The following is a 22,382-nucleotide window of genomic DNA, read 5'->3' on the forward strand; positions in this document are numbered from 1 at the left end:
TTCGGAGAGGGGTCTGTAGAGCCTATAGAGTGTTTGTTCATCTATTATAGCAATTCTTATCTTGCAAGGATGCCATGTTAAGGAAATGCAATAACCACCAATAAGATGGAAATCAGAAAAAGCACTAGCAAAACTTTTGCTAGTTTGCAAGTTGTATAAAATAATAGTTGAATAGTATGCTCCTGGTTTTATTTTATAATAGTTGGCATTCCAACGACAAGACTTTCCCGCCTCAAAAATCTTCATCTATAAAAATTTCTTGTTTATATCATGAAGTCAGATGATTCTTTTACTGTGAAATGAAATTTAATTCAGCTCATATGCTTATGCCCCTCCTCACTACTAGAATTTTCACTGCTTGACCAATTCACTGCTTCTCCCATTTTACACTGTAACCAGGATGATGTTATTTAAAAGGAATTTTACAAATCTTACAGTTTTTCATCCTTTGTTTTCCCTCTAACCAAATGCTTTTACTTAAAACATTAAGGAAGCAGCTTTCTTTCCTTGTAAATAAATGTTTCAAATGTGGAGCACCTGAAGGCACTTGAATACTTTTATTCTCTGGAAATTACAGTGAGGGGAAAAAAAAGTCATATAAGATTTTAATGATTTAAAGTTAGGTTTTGTGGATTTGAATGTACAAACTTCTGTAAGATAGATACTGACTATTGGAAATTTCTAAATTTCTGTTCTGCTTGAATAAAAGTTTTTAATCTATAGTTTCTAAGATGTTTGTCAGACTGCGTGTGTGTTCATGTGCGCAGGCAAGTGTGTCAAGCAACAATTGTTTTCAGTATTTTCTCTTAGATGATGTGAAGCTGACACTTTTTATTGATTCTCTTTTGCCTGAAGCTTATTCACATGGCTTTTCTAAGGAGACATCTTTGCTTAAGTCAGCCATCAGAAAACAGTTTCCTAAAAGAAGAAAAATAAATTTGTAAATAAATGATGGTGTAGTTTAAAATAAGTGTAATTCCATTTGAATTCTCAGTGTGTTCTATGGGCACTGACCATCGTGGCGAGTATGGGAGACCAGAGAAAATTAAAACCATTTTCATCCTGCTTTAATACATTTTTTGCATTCAGAAATAATATATTAATAATATTGACCTTGATTCTCCACTGTAATGTTGAGTTATATTCTTAAAACACTAATACAGCCTCTTATTATGTGTAATAAATGACCTAACCTCTCAAACTCAATTGGATCTTGGAAATAACAATTATAATTAAAAGAAAAAAAGAAAAGCTGGTTTTACATCTTTACTTTGGTCTGAAGTAACCTTACTAAAATAACAGCAACACCCCCCCCATTATTATTTAATAGGTTATTAGTTATTGTTTAACTTTATTAATAATTATTTAATCTTTCCACACAGGTAAGACTCAGTGTAACCTCAGTTTTGTGAATAAGTTTGGAAGATAAATTACAAGTGATTTATATAAAACATAGTTTTTTCTCCTTCAGAAGAGATCCGCCCATAATGTTAATCCCAAAGGGCTCACATTCTGCCAATGCTCTTCCCTGCTGCCCTTGAAATTTTTCTCTTGTATCTCTTGATAACTTTGGAAGCTTAGGCACAAAATTTCAGATCTCCATCTATTTATACAGTCATGGTGAAAGTAGTCTTATCTGACTTTAGGCACCTGCAATGTCTATGTCCTAGTTGGTCATCTGGATTTCCTTTAATTAATAAAAGAAAAAAGTTGTACGGCAGAATTGATCTCTTCCTATTGTAGTCATCTAAGATGAATCCATATATCACACCCTAGAAATGCCAATTGGCATTCAATGAAGAGAATCTGGGTGAGAAATTCAACAGCTGAGTTGTAGACAAAGTAGACATCTAAAGCTGGATGAGATAAATCCTATCCTATTCCTTTTTACAGACTACAAACCTTACCTACTTTTTGTGGATCTCAACTGGAATGCTTTACACAAAGTATGTAGCACGGTCACCAAAATATCTGTTTGTACAATATATCCAAGTGGGTTTAAGTGTCAGTTTTTATACATTCAGTTTGGTAAAATTTGGTGCTAGAATTCTTAGTTTCTGACTCTGGGCTTCCTTGCTGTTAGTTCACACAAAAATCTGGTCTGAATTATTAACAGTTCTAGTTCCGGTGTGCTTGTTTGCTCCCTGCCATATGTAATCCAGAAGGTGAATTTAGTGACGTTGCAAATTATGACTTGAGTTTTTCTTTTAAAATACACTAATGCCATGTTAAAAGGGTGCTGGTCTGATCATTTTGATATGAAAATATCTATGGCACATTTTTAAAAATAGTTTGTATAAATGATAAGAATTTGTTTTCCTTAGTCTTTCTTTTTGTATGGATGAGTGCTTCAACATAAAAAATAAATGTATAGAAACATTAATTTCACATTTTTGTTACAGGCTAGAGGAAGAAAAGAATATTTTATCAGAATTTCAAGAGGACTTGAACAAGTTGATTTTATGGTTAGAGGAAGCAGATAGCATTATTGGTATTCCCCTTGAACCAGGGAATGAAGACCAGTTGAGAGACTGCCTTAGCAAAGTAAAGGTATCATGAATTTTATTCTTAATGTTTTCTTAATTTATCAGTTCTATTTTGAAGAAGAAGAAAAAAAGCTATTTTCAGAGAAGGCTTCTGCCATCAAAAAGCATTCATATAACTTTTTTAGATAAATCAAAGCAGTGGAATTTCAAAACCCAGGTACAAATATATACTGATCATACTAAAATTGGAAAAGTAATGGAAAATGTACTGAAAGGAAAATACCTATCCTGTCACTAGGTAATTAATCATTGTCTTTTTCATCCTCATTTCTTAATTCAGAATTTGACTGTTTTATCTTTAAAACATTTCTCTATAGGTGTCTTGTTAATCTTTTATAACTTCAGTATTTCACAAGAGTATCTAGAATTGCATGCATAATTATAAATGTCAACTGGTCAAAGTATCACTGCAACATTTTTTAGACTAAACATATAGGTGACTTTTTAAAAATGCTTTTTAAAAAACCCAATAGAACCCAAAAGCAATAGAAGTTGCTCTGTTTAGTTTCTGAAATGTGTCTAATAGAATGACTATGTTTAATAAATTGCATAATAATAAATTAAACTGTAGCTGGCCAATGCATATTACTTATAGAATACCTGCCTACAGGTTTCCTGTTCTCTCTTGAGGATAAGGACCAGTTATCCTTTATGCCAATCCAAGTTGAACAAATTCAGCAAGGAATGGAATAGAGCACTAAAGAATCTGAAGGAAAATCATCAGAGTTTCTGCTATCCTTCTTTCAACAAAATCTGAAAAAACTCTAAAAGATTCTTTAGTAAAAATCTATCTTCAAGTTTCTTTTTAAATAAACAAAAAATAGGATAAATAGTACTGCATAGCATTTGAGGAAGTAGAGACTTGAGCATGTGCTGAGTTTGTCCCTCTGACTGTTTAGCACAAGATGTCAGCGAGTTGGACAGAGAATTTGTGAAGCTTTGCCTCTATTGTCGAGGATATCAAAATGAAGGCAAAGAAATATTTATAAGGGGTATTAGATGCATCTTATAATTTGCAGACGTGATTACAAGTTTAAAGTCTACATTGATTGTTTAGAACCCTCAAGGCTCCCACTCCTCATTTATACACAAATATTTCCCAATTGTAGCATTCCCAAGGGATACATAATCCAAAATTAAAGGTGTTAGCATCTCTTATTTGTATCTCATTTTTACAGCTCATCTTGTTGTTTTGGAGCTACACAAGAGAACACATCCTAATGCAGCAAATAATAACGCATTGGCTTGCACTGTGGCTCCTTTCATACCTACCTGTTTAGGTTAATAAAAAAAAAAAAGAACTTGAAGAACTTCATCTTTTATTTACATTATCCTTACAGAATCATAGAATCACAGAATCGTATAGGTTGGAAAAGACCTTTAAGATCATCGAGTCCAACCGTAAACCTAACACTGCCAAGACCACCACTATACCATGTCCACAAGCACCTCATCCAAACGTCTTTTAAATACCTCCAGGGATGGCGACTCAGCCACTTCCCTGGGCAGCCTCTTCCAATGCTTGATAACCCTTTCAGTGAAGTAAAATTTCCTAATATCCAATCTAAACCTCCCCTGGCGCAACTTGAGGCCCTTTCCTCTTGCCCTATCACTAGTTACTTGGGAGAAGAGACCGACCCCCACCTCTCTACGGCCTCCTTTCAGGGAGTTGTAGAGAGCGATAAGGTCTCCCCTCAGCCTCCTTTTCTCCAGGCTAAACAACCCCAGTTCCCTCAGCCGCTCCTCATAAGCCTTGTGCTCCAGACCCTTCACCAGCTTTGTTGCCCTTCTCTGGACACGCGCCAGCACCTCAACGTCTCTCTTGGGGGGGGGGCCCAAAACTGAACACAGTATTCGAGGTGCGGCCTCACCAGTGCCGAGTACAGGGGCACGATCACTTCCCTAGTCCTGCTGGCCACACTATTCCTGATACAAGCCAGGATGCTATTGGCCTTCTTGGCTACCTGGGCACACTGCTGGCTCATATTCAGCCAGCTGTCGACCAACACCCCCAGGTCCTTTTCCACCAAGCAGCTTTCCAGCCACTCTTCCCCAAGCCTGTAGCGTTGCATGGGGCTGTTGTGACCCAAGTGCAGGACCCGGCACTTAGCTTTGTTGAACCTCATACAATTGGCCTCATCCCATCGATTCAGCCTGTCCAGATCCCTCTGTAGAGCCTTCCTACCTTCAATCAGATCAATGCTCCCGCACAACTTGGTGTCGTCTGCTTGTATTACTATATTACTTGATATATCAAGTTACTTTGACAATACAAGTTTGCAGTAACTACATACACGACGGAGAAATGGCACATTTAGATGATGCCTTGCATACTTTGGCTTTACTTGTTTTTTTTAATGAACGTTCTTAATTATGAAGTTAAACTGGAGGGCTTTTCACTACATACCATCTGGGTGATTGTGTTCGCAGCATGGAACATGTTAAAACCCTTCTCCAAAGTGTTTGCTCTTTAACATATTAGAAGATTATTAAAATTCATATAGATGAGCTATTGAGTGTCCAGAAGTGGAATTTATCATGTAACAGTGACTAATATCCTGAGAAACCCCATATGTTGGCTTTTAGGACTCTCTTTAGGCTCGATCCACTAATACGGTCTCTTTTGGGGGGTTTTAGCCTTCTACATTCAGAAAGCCATGGTTATTTTGTCTTGAATTGAGTTTATTCCTTCAGCTGATACACAAATCGATAAGGGTGAAGATAAGAGAGCTGAAAATTCTACCACAGTTCATCTTAACTGCTGTGTTTGTCTGTTCCAGTTAAGAGTTGAAGAGCTGCCGCCACACAAGGGAATACTGAAACGATTAAATGAAACCGGAGGAATAGCACTTGGAAGTGCATCACTGAACCCAGACAAAAAACATAAGCTTGAGAGTACACTGAAGGAGGCTAACCATCGCTTGTTAAAGGTTAGACATATTAGTGATAGAACTGTGGTATAAAATTTTAATCTGCAGCAAATATTTGATTTATATATTTTCTGATATTTATTATTTTTCTCTGTATGGAGAGACATTTGTATGCATAATGAACCTGAGGAAGAAAAATGTGTACAATACACTGCTGTGAGAAACAATGACAGCAAACCAAGACCATTAGTGCCTGAAGTGATGATGTTGCATCCAAATATACTCCCTAAATTACAGGTCTGCTGCGTAAGGGTGGAAAGCAGACCATCATTTTTGTAGCCTGGTTGTTTTGAGGGTGCAGCAAATATTCCAGCTTTTGTGACTCAGGTGTGTGAGAGACAGTAGCAAATGGCTGATGGCCTTTATGGAAACACTTCCCAATTCTCTCCTCTCCCCAAACCCTAGGTGGAAGCTCCAACCACTGTTTCACGTTCCACCATGCTTTTTCCAGCCTTGAGCTTTGAGTTCTGGTTTCTGTGTAGCAAAGTACCACTCATTTTGCTGTCTGGGATCTCCATAGTAATGGAGAGAAGTAAGGGAGGATTTTGTTGTATTTTATTGTTGAAGTAGCGTATTTTTTGTGTTGGAAAGCAGTGACAATGAATAGTAGATCTGGTAAAGAGAGGTAGATAATTCAAGTGCTCTCCAAACCTGATGTAGCAGAAATGGTAGAAAGCATTGTCCAGAGGACCACCACCCAAGGTATGGATTAGTCTGGTCAGAAAAGGTCAGTGTAGAATCAGCTGAAGGATTTTCCTTGAGACTGATATAAAAATCAGAATCTGGGAAGTTAACCTGTGGTATCTATTTGTTAAAGTTACCAGAATGCCAGGGAAAAAAGAAAGAGGGATTTGTTGTGTTTAGCTCTGGGAAGAAAATGGTGAGAAAATCTTCTTCTGAGTACCTTACTGAAAAGACAAGCTAGAATTTCTGGTCAAGAATATTACATCCTGGGTTTTTTGGTTTTTTTTGTTACCGTTTCTGTGAACACAGTTGAATTTCAAGCACAGACCTGGGAAATAAACAGGAACTTATTTGATGTGGGACTCTCATTAGTTTCTTCCTAACAGAAACAGTCTGGCAAGGCTCAGAATATTAGCTAACGGCTCAAGCAAAAGTGAATAATAAATATTGATCACATTCACAGACTCCAAGTTGAACACATAAATCTTTATTTGGGTGCTTGGACAGAAGTATCTCTCTCTCTACAAATGGGTTTCTGAAATCAATGTATATAGAAGAATTCAGAACACTTCAAGATCAAAATAGTGTTATTTACGAGCTGAAGTAAGCATATACGTAGCTGAATTTAGGCACCACAATTTGAATATCTGAGCTGTAGTATTAAAAGGACAACATTAGTTTTCAGGAAGAAGATAAGTTTACTTTTAGTAAAATCACACAAATATGTTTTAACAAAATCTGTAATTTGTCTCTGAATGTAAGCTTTTACTGATTAGTCATATACCCAAAGTCTTTGCATTTTCATTTTCTGCTTGCTGATGCAGAATGTTCCTGGTTACTTGTCACAATCAGAGCAACTATGAATGCTGTTGAAAGTAGTTAGGTCTGGATGAAATATGGGGGACAAAGCTACTGTTTAGTGAATCATCCTCTTTACAAGTTTATGTATCCTAGGTCTAAGTGATGTTTCTGGCAAGACATTAGGCTTGGAATTTACCACATGAAAACTTCCATTTACTCCTAAAAGACTAAAACCAGAAAATTAAACTTCCATTTGAGATCGCTACTTAACCACATTATTTTGATTTCAGTTATCTACCTATGGAGATGTATAAAACTGAGAAGTTCTCACTGTCCTTTGGTAGCTGAATCTAAAGCATCTGAAAAATGCAGTATATTTTTTTTAGTGAACAGAAAATGAGTTTGAAAATTACAAGACTCAAATCCATACATGTTCTCTGAAGGTGTTCTTTCTCTGAAACTTTTCTATTTCCCATATGTACTTGAGAGATGGGGGGAGGGGAAGTTAGAAGCTCATTTTGGGTTCCTGTCATTGGATTTCTCCAATTAAGCTGAAGGGAAACATATTTATTTTTTCTTTTCATATTTTTTTCTTTTTCTCACTGTTTGTGTAGAACAATCTCACTTGTTGTGTAGAAAAATTAATTTCAATTAATTTTTTCACTTTCTCCTCTGAAACTCTAGGGTCTGTAATAAAATTAGAAATCATGGAAAGAAAGTCAGCAGGCCTGACAGAGGCACATAACGTTGTCTTCCTTCAGTTACAGATCTGTAAGCACTGAAAAAAAACCCCACAGATTTTACTGTGAGCCAGAGCTCACAGCTCTGGCACTTTTATATCAGGTGAACTTCTGTAGGTCACATGAGGATGGTTCTGTAGTCAGTTGTTTTGATGAGGATATATTTTTTTTGTGTTCCTCAAAGCGCAGTGGACAAACATCATCACACAGATTTCTCTGGGGCTTTTCTGTACCTCCATCCCCTTCTAAGAGCGTATCTTATAGTTTAGTCCTTTGTTTCTAGCTGTTTGTTTTGTTTTCTGGCGTCTCTGCTAGAAATGAACATGTAACAATCTAGCATTTCTGATTATCTCATATTGCAGGATGATATTATTTTCAAAATACGAAACATACATGACAGTTCCATAAATAATGTAAGGTAGGCCCTTATCTAGCGTACACTAGAGTAAGTCTGTTTACTTCAGAGAAGCTGTGACGATTTACACCAGCTGAGAATGTAGCCAAATATCTCATAAGGTTATGACAAATTTTTGGTTTGCCTTGATCTGCCAAGCAGGGGAATGGGGGACAACACCTGTGAGTCTTAACCTTCAAGGTGACATATTTGAAATAAGGCATGTTCAAACCTTCTTTACAGTCACAGAAACTGTTGCCCTACAGCAATGGAAATAAGCCGAGAAAAGAAACTGAGTATGAAAGGAATTGCAGTCACATAAAAGAGGCTTTTCTGCTTTTGCTTCAGTATTGTCTTTGCTTTTAGATGTTTCTATCATGTGCTGATGACCTTAAGAATAGATATATGAAGAGTTTTTCTTCCTTTGGATAGTAATAATTTTAAAATGACAGTTCTTTAGACAACTTTATTGAATAGTGATTCTATTTAGACAACTTTATTGAATAGGCTGCTACCTCAGACATAGTTTAAGCAGAGAATGAAGATTAAAGCCCACATTTGAAAGCCTGACTTTTAAATTCTAGCCTGGTTTTACTTATTGTACTCTCTCCAAAGCCAGTATTTCTTGTAAAAATGAAAATAACACTATCGTTGTGAAGTCTTCATAGTATGAAAAATGAAGTGTTTTATAACCATTTTTCTGCCTTCACATCAAGAATTTTTTGTTTATTTTCAAAGCTCAAAGCATCTTCTGCTGTGATAGCCAAGTAAGCTAACCACCTAGTGCTTCAAAGCGTACAAAAGGGGTACTAGGCACAGGAGTTTGTGATGAATTCAGTTCTTGTCATGTACCACCTGCCAGGGCATATAACAGATCTGTAATGGGTTTCTTACCTTTTACTGTGCAGTAAATGGATTGATAGATTAGGTCTGAGACCAATGAACCATGGAATCAGAGGTTTGCTGGAAGGAGTTTATTACTCTTTAATATTATTCTTGGTCTGGTGTCAGCCAAGAGGGATGAGCTAGATTATCTGAAAGTAAGCTGGATGCCAAAATCAGCATTCTCCTCATTTATCCACCTTAGTCTTCACAACGTCTACTGTATGTATTATGAAGGTTATTATAGGTGCCTGATGGAGACATTTTGTTTTGCTGCCTTTTAATTTGTCTGCTAGTATTAGAACTAATTACTAGACACTGAAGAGACTATTTCACTGTTTACTGCCACAGCAAATCAATTTGTTGTGCTAGATGAACAAAAAAAAAAATTGGAGTGGAGTGACATGGCTATAATTTGTGAACATTTTCTGTACCACCAAGAAAAGTATAGGTCGTCTTAGCTTGGTTGATCAAGTGTAGAAGAAAACAGATGGGCCCAGAAAGTGCAGAAAAACAAAGTCATAACAAGGTTATAGTTCACGTATTGTAACTTGCCTTGAGTAGTAATTATTCATAGATTACCTGTGATGACATCAAATTTCCAGCATGTCAATGCAACTTAGTTTGAGTTCACAGTTGAAACTGCTACAATTGCTACTATTGCTATTTGTGGGATGGAGGGGATCCTGGAAAATGAATGCTACAGTTTGATTTCTGTGCTTTCAATTTGAAATTAGAATAGTATACCCAGCATTTTGGGGATCAAAAGGTTGATCTTTTCCTGAATTTGCTTTCAATTAATAAGCCACCTGATTCCCTTTAATAAAGTGTTATGCTATGCTAAATTACCTCTGACAGTTTGTCATCGATTGCTAATTAGGTGTAGTCCACATTCATGTTGTTATTAGCCATACTGACAAATGGCCTCACATATAGCAAAATGAAGTTTGCTGTATATGTTTGAAGTATATGTTGATTAGACAAACATGAGAATGTGGCAAGCTCTAAGAAACAAGTATATATAGGTTTCATTCCTTTTTATTTGAGTGTTGCTAGCAGCTACCACTAATTAAGATTTAAAAAGGCAAATTTACTAGGAGTGTAAAGATAAATTGCTGTTTCCCAGCCATGCTAAGCATACAGGAATGAAGATGTCATAACACAACACAGAAGTAAAACAATGCTGATGACCCTTCTTTTAAAAATTTATTTTAGGCCAAATTATATTAAAATTTATATGCCTTTAGCTTTCCGGTGTTGTTAAGTAATGTTTGAAACTAATTATTTTTCTGGAGATTTTGTTAGTCTAAAGCTTGATTTGAAGGTCAGCTGTTGGGTGTTGATCATTATTTTCAGTCTACCTAGAAAATAATGTGGATATGTAGATTATAAACAAGGATGTACTGAAATATTCCTATTGGTAATAGGATAATATATGATATGATATATAATATATGTATGATATAGCCATATTTCTATACTTTCTGGTGCGTCTTTTTTGTCACTAGTTGTTAACTACATAATGGGGAGGGTTGTTTAACTGAACGATAACCTTACTAAATAACAAACTGTGGAATATCCATCAGTAACTCATGGAGGACAGACCTGAATGGGGTTACACTCAGTCTTCCCATTTGGTATTTGTGTCTTACTTTCTGCTCCTTATGGTTGGGCATCCTGGGGCGTCCACCTCACTGCAAAGACAACTAAAGACTCCTGCTGCCCAGGTACACTGGAGGATATGCTTCCTGTTCCAGTCTACTGGGCAACAGAAACTTATTCTCAACAATTGCCCACCTTAGTAATGTTTCTGTCTGAGAGAAGATAAATTTTATTTGCCACTGAATCTTTGAATTTCTGAGAGGACAATGAAAAGATCTTTGGGTTCCAAGTCAGTAATGTTGTTCACATTATGGTAGAAGAGCTTCTGCTCCTAAGCACAGGATGAGGTAAGATTTTAAAAGTCTACCTCTTCTGTGCCTGGAGATCTATAAGGTTTTGATGTATCCCTTTTTCCAGCTTGTTATTCAAACAGGAAAAGCACTCAAGTCCTTACACCAATAAAGAAGTTGAATATTCACAGGGAGTAAATAGGGGAGAATTAAGGAAGCCATCCTGAAGGGGACTAAATATTTTTCTTTTATTTGCTGGTCTGTAGAAACCCTCCCTTTTTCTGAAGCTGAAGAAGTAGGAAATACCTGTATATTCAAAAGCACGATTTGTTTTATATGTGGTATGGCACATTAAATAGAACATCTGGTTTGTTATTTACTTGAGCAACTAGAATCTGGATTCTGTTATGTTGGAACTAAATTGGTTAGCTGCTCTTTTCCAGGAATAAAATTGGTGGAGGGAAGTAATATGATACGTAGTTTAATTTAGCCACTTCCTGTAAGTTGTATCATATGAGTCATAATTTGGTTTCCATTTTAAAATTTTCAGCTTTGTTCTTAAAGACAATGATGATTATAAGTGTAAACAACCTTATATATAAACAGTCTTGTAGTCTAAACCTGATATGTTATACAAATATATACATATATCTTTTAAATACAACCAGAAATCTTCAGTTGGATTGCAATTTGTGTCATTTAAGAAAATTGCCGTGTACTGTTGTTTTCAAAAGAAACCTATAGAACAAGGGTGACAAAACCTGGCATTCAATTAGTAAGAAATATAAGTACATTCACTTATAGCACACTTTTTCCAGGTTGTGAAAAGAGAAACTGACTGTGCATTTCAACTAAGAATTCCATAGATAAGTAGAAGTGGCTTTTTTTATTTGGGTTTAGATTTGGGTTTTTTGTTTTTTTTTTCCAAGACCGTAAGAATTGGTCTTACGATCTCATGGAATATTGATAATACCATGCTTTGTTTTTCTTTTCCTCTTTTCCTAAAATAAAGTTGTCTTACAGATTGTGAAAATAAGGTAAACAAGAAGGTATGAAATAAAGCATTTGTAGCCTAATATGAATGTCTGAGTTATTTTCACCTTCCGTGCAAGTAAAATAACCGCTTTGGGTTTTTTCCTGTCTTCTTAGCTTACACATACTGAAGGTTTTCTGACTGTATTGATTTAAAGCTACTGAGATACTTAGATATTTTGAAAACAATGGATTGCATGTGTTAGAAGACAGAACACAATGGGAATTGAGCCCTACAGCCTACTCAGCGATCAGAGGCAATTTTTAGTCATTTTAGCAGCTTCAGACATTAGTTTTTGTTCCACTTTACATGCTGTACTGTAAGTCATCCTAATGATTTTCATCAGAAAGAACTGGGGACTATTGTAAAACATAAGGAGACATCTTTTTTTTTTTTTTTTTTTGTTAGTTGGTGTAATCTGAAAGGTGGATTATAATAGCTCCATGAATGTCTACAATCAAGGCTAAGTATAGGTTTTCACAGTAGATGGAAGAAAATGAATTGGTTTAACTTACACTGAAAGATTCGGTTATTTCCTGTGTATAAAATAAGAGATGGTAACAGATCAGACTTAGACTAACAGATCACTTCTAGTCTCATTTAAGATTCAGATTTGGATGCAACCGTCTTTAAATCTGGAAAATTAGTGCTAACAGACTTTAGAATCTTGTGCCATATTTGAAAAGAACCTGAATATCTACACAGACCTGTGCTGGTTTTGGTTTTGACCCCCAACCAAAATATAAATGAGATTCAAATGAGGTGAATATTGCTATGATATGATGCTCACTGATGATTTTTTTTTTTAACTGTTGCATTACAAGAACTGTATTTTGCAACCTTAAAAAAAAAAAATCCAGAAATTTGATATAATTGCTGCCTTTTCAGTTTAAAGTCTGTTTTTAAAAAAATGCCTATTCTTTGGGATTTATAAGATCAAAATTAAAATCAGATTAATGCAGTTCTTAGGAGCAGAAGGAATTGAAAAATATGTAATTTATGCTGTATCTGGAATATCACCAAGGGAAAACTACCTGCTCAGTAGGCTTTAATCTTATGGCTTTATAATGGCTTTAATCTTAAAGAAATCTTGGCTTTAACTGGCTTTAATCTTAAAGAAAAAATAATTTTACATAGCATATCTATTTTTTGTGATGGTGGACAAAAATATTTCAATCCCTTTAGCTCGCTTTTGTCATTGAGGGTATTTAGTGAAAGAAACATAGTTGCTGCATCTACTAAAACTTTGAAGCAAAGGTAATTGACAAAATAATTTTTGTGAAATAGAAGTGAAGAGCATCACATTGAAAGAAACCCTGAATAGAACCGAACCTCACCTGCTTTCCTTTCCAGGACTTAGTGCATGACCCAGTTCATAGGTGATAAAACAAACAAACAAAACCATCAAAAAACCCCCAGACAACAAACAGTGGATGAGAAAGAATATTCACTTTTATTAAAAATTACTTTAATGTATTCAGAATGAACCAAATAACAGTGCAAATTCTTCTGTATATAAGCATCAGTCATAACAGAATGCAGTTTTTGTTCCAGAAATCTAGGATATTAGATATGAATCCTCTGGGGAGCCTTATTATTATACAAAATTTTAATGTAAAAGCCAGATTAAATAGGAAGCCAGGTAGTGAAAACTACCAAGCAGAAAATCCCTTAAAATATAATCATAATTTTCTTTGCTATTGGTCCAAATGATATAGATAATAATAGCGTCCTTACAATGTTATGGGTTCCTTCATGTGTAGAATATGTTAATAGCCAATCATGCTTTATTTTAGATTGAAGCAGGTTCAGAAGAGCATGTTTGATCTCACTTGCAAAATGCAGATGAATGACTGTACGAATCTCTTTCTAGAGCAGTTTTGTGTGGATTTCTGGAGTCTTCTGTACAAGTCAGTTTGCAGAATATTGAGGTCAAAGAGATGAGCTATGTTCATACTACATCCAAAAGATACAAACTTTAAAGAAGAGAGTACCCTCTTTACTTGATTAACTCTATCTTAAATTGCCGTTTCCTCATCTCTTGCATTAATTTCAAGCAGATTCCTGTTTTGTTTATTTTACACTGAAGGCTTTCAGCCCAAAGAAGAGAGTACCCTTTCATTTTGCATGAGAACATACTAGTGGATGGTTTGGGACAAACAAAAGATCCATACACCCTCTGACCATGTCCATTTAGCCATCTGATAATGCCTAAAATCAGATGCCTAGAGAAGATTATATTAATGAAAAAAAGGTAGTAAGCTAAAAATATACATTATCTCAAATGGTATCTGGACAAATTAATAGAAGAAGAATTTAGAAATTACTTTTAAATAGAAAAATTGCGCCAGAAATCATTTAAGTTCATGTAAACTTTAAGCACACAGCATCCTGTGTCAAGGAGTTGAGTGGGGAAATTCTGACATATTGAAATACAGTTTCAAGCACTGAAGACTGAAGGGTCATTCACTAAGGGAATAAGAAATTCCCAGGCTTTAGTGCAAGTTAAAGTGTTGTCTTGCAATATAAAGGGGTAGAAAGGAAAAGCAGAGAGTTTTCAAGTCCTTCAAAGGAGAATTTTGATAAAGACACAACTTAAATTTTTATTTCTAAGAATAAAGAAAAAAACCAATCTGGCTGACTAAAATTATATTATGATATTTTAAGCACAGAGAAGATGCTGGTCATCCCTATTGTGTAGTTCATGTAGCCTACCAGACCAGTTCATCTGGCCTGTGTTCAAACCAGTGAGTCTCACAGACAATAAAGTGAATTGAGAACGCTCGTCATTGTTTAGTTCCACTTTCTTCTTTGAATAGCAGACACAAAGAGCTGATTGAGGAAAGAATTTTGCTTATGGAATGATTCCATCTGTAAAAATGGATGCAAATTGATTTAACTAGTTATACTTGCTATGTATCCTTCTTTAATTGCATACTATAGCTTTTTTGTGTTCCTTCTATGGAGAGTGACATGTTTGTGCAGCAGCGTACCAGAGGGTCCTGATTCCCTTGTTTCAGGGGCCTGACGAGCACACTACAGCTTCAGTCTGGCCCCAAGCTTGGGCTTCCATCCCATGGAAATGAAGGGGACAGTTTGTGCACACTGTGGTCTTGTTGCAGCGTGGGGCCAGGATGTGGTCAGGGCATGCACTCACCTCTGGGCATTCAGAACCACCTCTGCATCCAGCAGGTTAGATGTAGCCTGAAACATTTTCTGGAGAGGCTTTTTTCCCTGAAACCCAAAAAACCACCCTTTCAACTTTGGCAGCCAAGCTTGCATAATGTGAAGGTAACCAGCCCCCTTCTCTGCTCCCCCACAGGCATGTGCTTTGCACACATTATTACACTAATCTATTTTTAATTTATTAAGATATAAACTCCAATATATGTTTTCCTCATTTATGAGCACAAAAGTAAAAATTAAACAAAAAGTTATGTGTCTCCCCAATAAAGCACTATTGTGGTTTAACCCCAGCTGGCAACTAAGCCCCACACAGCCGCTCGCTCGCTCCCCCCTGCGGTGGGATGGGGGAGAGAATTGGAAGAGTAAAAGTGAGAAAACTCGAGGGTTGAGATAAAGACAGTTTAATAGGGAAAGCAAAAGCTGCACACGCAAGCAAAGCAAAGCAAGGAATTCATTCACTCCTTCCCATTAGCAGGCAGGTGTTCAGCCATCTCCAGGAAAGCAGGGCTCCATCACACGTAACAGTTACTGGGAAGACAAACGCCATCACTCCGAATGTCCCCCCCTTCCTTCTTCTTCCCCAGCTTGTATTGCTGAGCATGACGCCATATGGTATGGAATAGCCCTTTGGCCAGTTGGGGTCAGCTGTCCTGGCTGTGCCCCCTCCCAGCTTCTTGTGCACCTGGCAGAGCAGGGGAAGCTGAAAAGTCCTTGACCAGTGTAAAAACCACTTAGCAACAACTAAAACATCAGTGTGTTATCAGCACTGTTTTCAGCACAAATCCAAAACATAGCCCCATACTAGCTACTATAAAGAAAATTAACTCTATCCCAGCCCAAACCAGCACAACTATGAATAAATAGATGTAGTAGCACAGCATCAGAAAAAGGAAGTTTTTAGTGCTGTAAATCCCTGTTAGATGGTATATTTGGGTATGATACTTTACAGAGACCATTTTGATCTTGTCACATCCCACAGACTGGAAATGCCAGGGAAGTTACTTAATTTTCTAGCTGCTCTATTTTCCTATGCACAACTCCCCATCCCATAGGAATATTGTAAAAGTAAATTACTTGGTGATATTAAAACATTCTGAAGGTTTAAAGAATTGTAAAGTGGTTAGTAATGCTGTTTTACATTATTTCAGGAGTCCTGCAGAGAAATACATGATTGCTCTCTTCTTATTAATGACACCACCATTTTTCTTTGCCTTGTTAAGTATTAATAAATACTTTCCTATTGCAGTATATTGTTTACTCTCATTTGAAAGGATTAGTCATTCTGAAGTCCCTTCAAGGAAAAAGTTACAATATGCAAACTGTTTTTGCAGCAATCAGGCAATAATTACACAATATGAAGGGCTCTTGTGGCATACTACTGAATATTTGTTCTTTTCCTTTGAGACAAGTTTTTTAGTATATTTAGAACAATTAGGATTCTTTCTTCTTTATACATGTTAGATTCTAGCTTTATTTGTTTTACCTTAGTTTTGGTTTTCCAGGTGTGTTTTAGGCTTAACAATAAATGACAGCAAGCGTAAGAAATTTAATGAAAGTTAAATATATATAAGTTGGAAATTCATCACAGTATTATTTGTGGATTTCAGGCCATGTTACTTATCAACATGTAAGAACTTACAGGAAAGGAAAAGTTTACAAGAAAATTGTGCAGATTTCCTAATGAGTTTCTTGCAGCATGTATCAAAATAATGTATCTTGGTGGTCTGTTGACTGTCTTTCCTCCTCCTCCTTTTGTTCCTCATAGTCACCCCCACAGCCACCTCTGTGACCCCAGTCATTCCTTACTTACTGTGTTTGTTCTTACTTTCCTTACTTTCTCTCCTCACTTACTTACTCTCCTTACTTACTTTCCTTACTTACTCTCCTTACTTTCTCAGAAGGCAAGAGGACAATTTGTATGACTGCTCTGTCTTTGTAATCTCCCCCACTTCACATGAAAGAGGGGTAACAGATTCTGGAACAGTTCTGCAAAAAGAGGAGGAACACAAGAGACTTGCAACATTTGACAAGACTAAACTTGTATTTGGTGGGATGAAGTGGAAAGGAAGTGTTCTCTTATCTTTTGAACTTTCCACAATGTGTGTTACTAATAAGATCTTTCTGAATAATGCTCTATGTGCTACAGCATTTATCAAGTTAAATCCCAATGTACTTAAATAACAGCTCTCCATTTAAAACAATAGTGAGGAACACATGGTTTAATTTTCTTAAAAGTAAACCCACAAATCACGTATGAATATCAGTTGGGATGTTTGTGGTGGTGTGATATTTCTAATTAGGAGTAGTAAAAGCTAACCATCTTGTACAAATCTTATGCTTTTAGATAAGAAGAATTTCTAACAGTCTTATTTACCATACTGTCTTTTTTCTCTGATACAAACACTGAGTGGATAGCTATTTCTGCTTTCATAACAACATCTCACTACAAATGTCTAAATTATCTTGGGTAATCAATATTAAACAGATTCCTACTTTTGAAAAATAAATCATTTGATTATTTCACAGAAGACTCGCCTGAATGTTATTACTCTAAATATGAAATTTAAATATCCATTTCTAAATTTGTCTTTCAAACCAGAAATCCTAATACATTTTACTCATTTTATCAAAAGGCAAAAAGCTGGCTTAGCTTCCTCAGAAGAGATAATAACTGCTATAGAGTTATGAATAAGTATCACGCTAGTAGTCATGAGAATTCCTGATGCATTACTATTTTTTTTAAATGCTATTAAAAGTTAAAGGAGTTAATGAACAGTTTTATTTCTATCCATACATTGACATTAGTCATGGGCATGTAGAAAGAGTGAGATAAATGTGTGCATTTTCCTACTTTATAAAGTTCTTTCTTTTCTCTGATTGTTTTGTAGCATTGAAGTTTCACAGCATTTAAGTTGGAGGTTGCATATGATACTGGAAAATTCACTTTCCACTATGATGTCAAATGAATTAGAATTTCTTTTCAGGAAATTACATGTTGGGATTTCGCCCTGAAAGGTCCAACATGCTATTACTCTTAGTCTTGCTCTTCCATTGCAACACTTCCTAAAAAAAACCTATCAAGTATTTCAAACAAGGTGACTGGCTCTTTCAAAAATTTTGGTTAAAGGGAACATCTTAAATATTCTGGTTAAAATAATCTCATGACTACTGGACCTGGAAACCTGACAAGGATGCTAGATATCTCTTTTTGTCTCCCAGGAAGTTAGTTTAACTGTTGTTATATCACTCACCACTGCTGTAATATCTAACTCAATTTTCCTTCATTAATTACCACCTCAGAACACCAGCAAATTGTATGGTGGAGGTTTTTTTGTAAGTATGTTTAATGGGATCTGTAATGGGTTCTCAAACTTTTTTTTTACTTCTGACCTTAGTGGAGATTGAGGTCAGGTCACTTAGGTCAGTGCTGATTCACCTCACTCCTTAAAACCCATCAGTATGATGTTAGACACCATCCCCATTTGACAAATATGTCCTGTTGAGCCAGGAGACGGTTGAAGCTAAGTGGATCTTCTCAGCTATTTCCCTGAAGACCCCTTAGCATTTGCTCTGGCCCATAATCTTTTTTTGACATTCTTTTTGAATTAATATGTCTATTCATAATCTAAGTGGCAAGACTCTTCTATGGCCACTCCCAACTAATATCTACAGTAAAGGTAATGTAGTTAATTTATAGCAAATTCAAAGGTATTTTGTACCTGCTGAAATAGTGAAGGAGAACTAGATTGAACTGATGACATCACAAATCATTTAATAATAATCCACAGGAAATATAGGAAGAAAACTTTCTATTTATTTTTATATTAATCATAACAACTTCAGATGTGTGTTCATAAGGCCACATTGCAGCTCTGTTCACTACACATTAAACTTTAATCATAGAATTAAAAATATTTATGAAATACAATCATGCAGGGGTAAAAAGTCTGTACTAGCCAATGAGACTGTAAAATCATGATTAAATATATGTATGTATATGTACAATATATATCATACTATCTTACCGACCATCTTAAAATTCCTTTTTATTCTTGTTTGCCATATGAATCTGGAATATATTCATCATATATTTAAAAAGTTATGCCAAGTACTTTGAATATAAAAAGTACTAATTGTCAAGACATTTGTGCTGACAGCTGCATAGACATGATATTGATCTAGCTGAATTACCAGATTTCAAATAAGGCATTTTAGACAAATCCTTACACATTTTTCTACACTGCAACAACCATGTATCAGAGAGAGATTTCACATACAATGAACACAGAATGTCACACATCAATGAATGGCAATGGTTTAGGCTTTTTTACACTTCAGTTCCAAGACAGACACTGCCATTGTATGTCAGGTGTTTCATGCATTTCTATTAAGGAAGACTGTAGGGACCTAAAAATCAATGTTTTACTATTTGCTGTTTACAAGAAAGTTTATACTTTGATTATGTAGGTCTGTCTGTATTATAACATGCTTATATAATTCAAATTCCTGCAAACAGAATAGTCTGAAACAACCGTAAAGTTAAACCTCCCCTTCCCTTTCCCCTTCCTCTTGCCTTGCCTTTTTTTGGCCACTTTTCTCAGAGTTTTAAAAACACTTTTTCAAAAATTCAGCATCATCATTACCCAGAGAACGGCCTGTTGTTATGATACTGAACTTAATTGCACATTGAACACTGTTAACTAACTCCCACACTCTCAACTTTTCTATTAACTGGATGTTATTACAAATGAAAAGTTGTCACCTCACTCAAAGTGCTAAACCAGGTAATTCTTGAAGAACAACCAAAAAGAAAAGCAAGTTCATTGTTAGTTGTTTTCTGTCAGACATGTCAGCTGAGTACTTGGCAGTCAAGATGACTCACTAGAATTGGAATACCAACATTATTTTTTCTGTAATTTTTAACAGAATAAATTCTTTGTTGCTAGGAAATGCTATAAATATTCAGCTGTAGATAAAATTCCAACCCATTGTAATTTATCTACACTGTGCAAATGTAATGGGTTCTCAATCCCTGTTTATTTACTGTGGAAATAATACAGTTTATCTATACATTCATTACCTAACTTACTGCTCTATGTAGCTTATAGCCAGAATGCTGTTTGATACTAATTTTATTGCTGTGTTAAATTCTTAGATCCAATTATATTCACTTCCTCTACCAAACAAAATGTTCAGGGGTTGGGTTTTTTTTCATTCTTATAGAGAACTCTGTGAGCAAAACCAATAACGATTCTAAGTTTATAGCTTGCATTTTAAGGTACTACATGTTGTATAAATATTTGTCATTTGTTTCATTGCAGTGCCTTTTCACTTCGTTTTGCTTGTCAGGCATTCTGGCAGATGACAGTTTTTAGAAGCTCCACGGCAGTTTCGTGAATGCTTCTGGGAAGCTTCTCTCAGATGTAGGCAACAGCATGGAAGAAAATATCGATATGTTTAGTTTAGCTATTGACTGATTGCCGCTGTGAGCTGATTATGCATGGAAGTTGAGCTTTCAGTACTGGCCGTGGTTTTGAAAGTAAAGCAATCGGATAACGTGTGATCTTAGGAAAAGGAAAAGGAGGGCTGCAGAAAAGGATGGTGAGACAAAGCAACAGGCAGGAAGAACTCTGTTACATGGAAAGACCAAAAGTGGAGATAGGACTACCATGGTTTGCCAAACCATGAGGAGATTGTTCTTAACTATGTCAGACAGGGTTTAGCATACCCTGTAAAGTAATGTTGTGTTTCCCTGGGACACTGCAACAGCACGTCCAGCTCTGTGCTGAATAGCACTATGGCCTGCCAGTTTCTCTTCTCCTCCCAACATATATGCCAGGCTTTGCTTTCCACGGGAAAAAAAACTTTGACTGACTGTTCAGGCAGGCTACGAGTACTGTTGGGTGCATGCTGGAGTTTCCTTGCTTCCTGGACTGTACGTAGCCTGAGGGATAGATATGGTATTATCTGCTGTAAACCAGGGAAAGAACAATTAGGGCATTGCACTTTTATTTAGAAATCATTTTCCTGTCAGAATATCCTTTATTAAGAGTCACTGAAGGAATCATACTGTAAACCCTTTGTGGCTCCTTTTGGATTTCTGGAACTGAGTAAGAAACAAAGATAAAGAAAAGAAAATAGTGGACTAGATTATTTAGCAGAGATTTAAGGTGGAGGGTCTTGTGCTCAAAAAGTGCCCTTGACAAAGGAGAATCGCTGAGATAGTAGAGAGCAGAATGAATGACAATTAGTTATAAATATTAAATATAAAAAGCATACAGATATTCAGAAGACTGTGATATATACAATCATATTACCATGCAAGAAAAACAAAAAAAATCATTGGGGTGGAGGATATGTTTATTTGCTTTTTAAAAAGCTAGACAGCCAGATGAAGCAGTGCTTTTTAAAACGCTAGACAGCCAGATGAAGCAGAAAATTGTTTGGTGCATTGGATTTTTGGACTGCTTTAGTCTTCTGCATCAATGGGGAAAACAAAAAAGCATTTTGAAAATAAAAATGAAACTTGAGGATATTACAAATACATTGTTAAGAAGTTAAAAAAAAAAAAAAAGCCAAAAACCACATGCCAAGGTCAGGTCCTGAGATGCTTGTATGGAAACGTGAAACACTAGCTACATAGCAAATAAAAATCTTCTATGCATATTTTTAGTAGCATGCTTTCATCTTCCTCTAATAATACAGTCTTTACTCCAACTTTGTCAGAGACACTATGGCTCATAAATATTCATCGTTTTAAGGAAATTACGTAGATTTTGTTTTAAAGTCAATATTGAGCTTGTTAATGAAAATGGCTCAGTTAATTAACTAAATGGCATCCTAAACTGAACTTATATGAAACTCCTTCTTACACTGATTGTTTTTCATGAAGAAATGATGCATAAAAATTAACTTTTCCCCCTTCTATGTTAAATCATTCTTTGTACATGCTCTAGGGATGGTGATTTTAAGCAGATAAAACTTTCTGAACAGTGGCTGTAAGAATTGCTATTTTATGCAATCATCTTACTAGTGTGATGGAAGTGTCAGTTGTGATTTATCAATAAGTCTGGATTGAAGCTTGCATTTAATGGTTGTTATGACTTTAGTTATTTCTTTATTATCCAAGTCCTGGTTTAGACAACATAAAAACCTGCTTTCAGTCCAGTTATGCTGTGGGCTGATTGCAGTGTAGTCACCTGTGTCCTTTTTTCCTAATATTTGTATTTTTGCAGAAATGGAATAGTAATGCAGAATCTGCTGCTTGTTTTACATTTAGTAAGGAAAGCAATTC

General features: G+C 35.8%; 1 protein-coding gene across 8 annotated transcripts in view; it reads left to right on the top strand.

Annotated features, from left to right (window-relative positions):
* DMD (dystrophin) overlaps window positions 1-22,382 on the top strand; it is a 1,157,417-nt gene that overhangs the window by 728,669 nt on the left and 406,366 nt on the right. For all 8 annotated transcript variants that reach the window (XM_075520648.1, XM_075520634.1, XM_075520658.1 and 5 more), the window contains 2 exons: window positions 2,403-2,550; window positions 5,327-5,476. In XM_075520648.1, coding sequence (XP_075376763.1) covers window positions 2,403-2,550; window positions 5,327-5,476 — 298 coding nt within the window. The remainder of the gene's footprint in view (window positions 1-2,402; window positions 2,551-5,326; window positions 5,477-22,382) is intronic.

Source organism: Mycteria americana, chromosome 1 (assembly GCF_035582795.1).
Source record: "Mycteria americana isolate JAX WOST 10 ecotype Jacksonville Zoo and Gardens chromosome 1, USCA_MyAme_1.0, whole genome shotgun sequence".
Taxonomy (NCBI): domain Eukaryota; kingdom Metazoa; phylum Chordata; class Aves; order Ciconiiformes; family Ciconiidae; genus Mycteria; species Mycteria americana.